Here is a 5,259-nt window from a genome sequence, read left to right as displayed (position 1 = left end):
AGCCAGAGTAAAACAATAAAAGCTTTGTTATCTTTCTGTATGTATAGTTCAGAAAAGGAATAAACAAACAGCTTGTGTGTGTGCGCGGTGCTAGATGTAGCGGTACGTATAGTTTGTTGAATAATCAGCAACTACATTCACAGGAGGGCCAATGGCCAATACATATACATGTGCAAGAGACTCCTTATATAATGGGGATAAACCCAAAAAGGCTATACACATCTAACACAGTTAACGCTCAAATTGACTTTCTGCAAGTGCGTGCCCTTTCGCAGACAGGAGCAGGTCGGGCCATTATTAACTTTTCCTCACACGAGCAATTGTCCCTTCGTAAATAATTTCACGGGCGGTAGAGGTGCAGCGGCAGGCGTGGCTTGGCGTGCAGCACCAGCGGCTTGGCCATGGAGAGGTTGTGCTTGGACTCGGTGAGCTGAATGTCCCGCACATCCGCCGGCTTCGTCCAGGTGAAGCCATGGAGGAGCCTGCCGAAGAGCATGACACTCATGGCGGTGCCGAGCATGGGGGCGATGCATCCGCGGCGGCCTGTGCTGAAGGAGATGAAGCGCAGGTCGTTCTCGGTGAGCTCGAGGTTCCCTCCTCCTCCTCCCATGTGTCGCTCGGGCTTGAAGCGGAGTGGGTCTTCCCAGGTGGCCGGGTTCCGGCCAAGGCCGACACGGCTGAGGAGGACGTGGCTGCCCTTGGGCACGCGGTAGCTGGCGACCACGGTGTCTGCGAGAGCGACGTGCGGCACGTTGAAGGGGGCGATCGGGTGCAGCCGGAACGCCTCCCGGATGCAGGCCTTGACGTAGTTGAGCTCGGCGATGTCTGACTCCTGCACTTGCCGCTCCCTGCCCACCACCCGGTCCAGCTCCTCCACCGCCCGCGCCAGCAGCTCCGGCCTCTTCACCATCTCCGCCAGCGCCCACTCGGCGGCGTTGGATGGGTTGTCCACGGCCGCGAGATTGATGAGCTGCATGCGTACCTTGCGTTGGATACGTTGCGTTGCATGCATTGCTACGTACGATACATTACCGTTACGTACCTTGGCTTGTGCCTTCACCTCCTGCATGCTCAATGTTGGCTCTCTGAGCGTGATCAGGACGTCGAGGAAGTCGTCCACCTCTCTCCTCGCATCGGCGTTCCACTGCCTCCACCGCTCGTCAATGACCGCGTCATGCAGCCTGTCCAGCGTCGCGTTAGCCTCCTTGACAATCTTCTCGTGGCCGTCCAGATCGAGCCCCAGCAGCGACGGCAGGTAGTCGCTGACGCAGAAGGAGTACAATATCCCCTGCGCGGTGAAGGAGGCGTCCATGTGCTCCATCTCCAGCTTCCCGGGGCCGCCGCCATCACCGGCTTCCCCGAAGTAGCGCCTGCCGAAGAGGAGCCGGCGTATGACGTTGCCGCAGTAGTGCCGCGCGAGGTGCCTGACGTCCACGTTCCTGCCATCCTCGCCGGTGAGGTTGTACATGTACCACGTGATGTTGTCGGCCTCCTCTGAGCGCTTGTCGTGGAGCCACTTGTGGCGGGACGGGGAGACGATGTGGGAGGTGAGCACCCGGCGCATCTTGGTTGACTGCGCGCCGAACGGCGCCAGCGCGGCTTCCATGTACCCTCCGCTGGCCACGCAGGAGGCGAAAGTCACTGGACGGGACGCGAAGATCTCGTCCTGCTTCTTGAGCACCTCCCTGGCGATCCGAGGGCACGTGATCGGGATGACGTGGACGCCGCCCAAGCGGAAGCAGGCGATGTCGGTGCCCATCTGCTCCATCACCTGGTGGATCCATCGGAACGCCGGCTTGTTAAACATGAGCTTGGGGAGTGTGCCTACCACCGGCCACGGCGACGGCCCCGGAGGGAGTGACCCAGATGAGCAGGTCCACATGGAACTCAGCCTCTGGACCACGTATATTACAACCAGCATCACCAGCACAGAGAGCCCCACCATTGTGTAAGTAGGTAGCTAGGGCTCGCTCCCCGATCTGGTTGCTGCTCTCTGCTCATTAGCTCCATCCCTCATTTATACATACGGACTTGCTAGTGAGAACGCCGTTTCGGTGACAAAGTCCTTGGGTCCTTTGGTCACAATAACAAGTTCACTACCAAATCATTACATGAGCAGTTGAGCACCTGGAAAAGAATATTGCTGGTTGTGACTTTAGATGGATCGGAAAAGCTAAGATCCCTCTAAGATGACAAAGTTCTTTCCAAGGCCGAGCTACACGTACGGTCCCCAAGCCCAAGTTGCCATCATCAGTTAGGCTGACGAGTTGAGGGACAGGACACAATAACTTCCTCAAAACGATCTCCTCTGCACCTCCTGATGCAGGGGTCAGGAGATTCATCGTCGTCACCGTCCTGTTCTCCCACCAAGCCTCCTATTGATTTGATTCATTCGTCACCGTCCTGCACGGTACTTTTGCACTGCCAACCACGAGTAATCTGCTGCAGCGTGCTGTATCTATAACTACAGCGCTTCTTAGTCTCAGCATGCAAAAGTAAATCTACATCTTAGACTAATCCAGTGATTTTTATACTTTCTTCTGCTGCACCAGTTTTTCTAAACTATTTATTGGATGCTAATACTACTGCATTCAAATAGTTGGTTAGATGCTTCAGATTTCATTAGTATGTGGTTGAGTGATTAGTTTTCTTGCAATCGCTTCTGCCATCTCAAAAATAAGAACTGGCTGTTAATTTACTTTGAGACAACTGCTCAGGCAGCTCATTTTTCCCTCCGCCTCAACCGTTATTCTGACAGCGCTTAACTATTTTCTTCCAAGAATGACAAGACACCCCCACCTATATTGTATTGTTATTCGAAGGACTAGGCAGTCATACAAAGCTTTAGCAGAGAGATAAACCAAGGATATAGCTAGAGAGGATGATCACATATATGATGGATGGGGACTGATTACATATTACTAGCAAGGAGGAAAGCACGAACACACAAGAGCAAGTCAGGAGAAGGAGCTTGCTCCAGATTTATTTCCCTTACACTGTCTCGATGTTGGAAAAAGAACACTATCTGACACGAAAAACAACTTTAATATACAAAGGTCAGCTTTTACACGACATCTCTTAGATAATGCTCGTGCTTCAAAATTTAGAACTACCCTGAACCACCCATAGTCCCAATGGTAGTTCTCCTTTGGGCTTCATATACAGTATTCATCAACCCGTGCATCTGCGCGTGCTAGTCTTAGTAAGTAGATACACCAACTTTCATTTATCCCAAAAATACATGAATTATAAATATTGGGAAATTACGCAATTTTTGTTCCAAAACTATGTCTTATATATGTGATTTTGTTTACCTATCCAAGATATGCATTTTACTCATGAATATTTTTTCAAGATAGTCGCAACAGGTTCCACGGAATCTTAGTATATGCAAATTGGAATAATTGAATAATTAATTTTTCTCTCTCAAAAGAATGGTATTTAAGTCAAATTACTAAGACGAAGTCTAAGCATGGTTAATTGCTAATGGTATTTCAGTTTTAAACAGTCTAAAATCAACACATCTAATGTGGCACTTGACTTTAATATTTGATACGTTATTCAGTTAGACAACGAAGCACATACATTCACATACATTATTTAAACTACCGTGGTTGTTAAGAGTTCTATCTTCTATGTTTTGTCTCTCGTTTACTGAGCAATGTGTGGACGATGCAGACTTTGTAAACCGAAATCTTCCGTTCTCTTTGGTGATTATCTTCAAGAAATTGACCTCTGTCTCGCTTGAAATAGTAACTCTACTTCAGACGTAGAAAACTGCATGTAAAATTTTGCATGTGGAAAAGTTATTCTCACTCATTATTTCCACTTTGATAACTAATATTTTTCAGTGTTCAAGAATTCACCTGATTAATCAGTTAATAGGCCAGTTAATCGCAACTCCTTGGGTGACCGATTGAATAGCACCTACTCATCACGTTAACTTGTCAGACTGACTAAATGGCATGTTAGGCAGATTAACTAGCCCGTTAGACCGATTAATCAGTCGTTAGCCCATTAATCACTCTAGCCTATTAACTTCTATGCAAACAAAGCCTAAATTGTTGGCATGCAACCTTTACTATCCTCCTCCCGCTCCTCGACAACTAGGATTTGATCAAACAGTACCATGTTTTGGTATATTACATAGCTGACACCATGAGAGTATGATATACTATATAAAAAACTAGAAAATGTTCACGGGTTCCAATTTAATCTACCGATTAATGACCGACCGATTAATCCAATTAATAGGACGATTCACCGATTAGTCACTACTACCGAGCCTACCGAGGAGCTACCAGTTACCGATTTCCTTAACAATGATATTTTTATTACACCATTCCTTTCATTATTTTTCTAGTTGATGCATCTTACAATATTGATGTTGTGGCTACCAAACTGAATTTGTGCCCATCCAATAAGTATTATGTGTATGTTTAGGAAAAATACGGAAAAATGCACAGGAGCTCATGGGTGCACCGCCCCCATATATGAATTTCAAATTCAAAAAATACCAGTGAAATTAAAAAAAACTGGAATCTTGGATATCAAAGCTCGCTGCCCAATCTACTTCCATGTGAAATTTCGTGAAACAATACCAGGAAATGTTACAATTCGTGAAAAAATACCAGGAAATGTATCTGTGACAAAGAAAATACAGTCGACCTACGATCCACCCAAACAATATTTTTTTGTACATAGGAATTTTTTGTCTGTTTTACTGACAGTACCATGAATGTCATATTTCGCGCAACTTCGCACAGGAGTAGATTGGGAACCCAGGTTTGATATCCCAAAATCCCATATATATTTTTTCGAATTTCTCTGTGTTGTTTCGAATTTAATTTTTATATAGGGGAGTGGAGCACCCATGAACCAAAAATCCGTGTTCAGGATCCTACTACCGGGTCTAGTTACACCCATGTCTCATATACTACAGTGTGACAATATACATATATATTACTTTATCATTTTTATTATGTTCATATACTATATCTAATATACCCCAAACTGTGTTTTATGAAATAATTAGAAGTGGGTCCATAGTTTTTATTATAGTTTTGAGTATGCTCAAAATAGGATAAATACTACCTAAAAAGTAGTATATATAGTACCTCAACATTCTTATATATTACATACTACGCATATATACACTCCGGTATGATAGATAACACTTAGAACATACGAAACAAAAGTGAGAGTAACTACACCCGGTCGTATAAAACATTTGTCCAGGGTCACGCTATTGGACATCCT

The 5,259-nt window shown here is 45.9% G+C and overlaps 1 protein-coding gene across 1 annotated transcript; it reads right to left on the bottom strand.

Annotated features, from left to right (window-relative positions):
* Nucleotides 1-340: 340 nt before the first annotated feature.
* LOC119349993 (tyrosine N-monooxygenase-like) lies at nt 341-1,945 on the bottom strand. Its single transcript, XM_037618057.1, has 2 exons — nt 1,043-1,945; nt 341-970 (listed from the first exon to the last, which is right to left on the bottom strand). The coding sequence occupies exons 1-2, from the start codon at nt 1,943-1,945 to the stop codon at nt 341-343; spliced, it is 1,533 nt and encodes a 510-aa protein (XP_037473954.1).
* Between the last annotated feature and the right edge of the window lie 3,314 nt (nt 1,946-5,259).

Source organism: Triticum dicoccoides, chromosome 1B (assembly GCF_002162155.2).
Source record: "Triticum dicoccoides isolate Atlit2015 ecotype Zavitan chromosome 1B, WEW_v2.0, whole genome shotgun sequence".
In the NCBI taxonomy this organism is placed as follows: Eukaryota; Viridiplantae; Streptophyta; class Magnoliopsida; order Poales; family Poaceae; genus Triticum; species Triticum dicoccoides.
The sequence above is the reverse complement of the archived record's forward strand: the minus strand, read 5'-3'. Positions and strand labels throughout refer to the sequence as shown.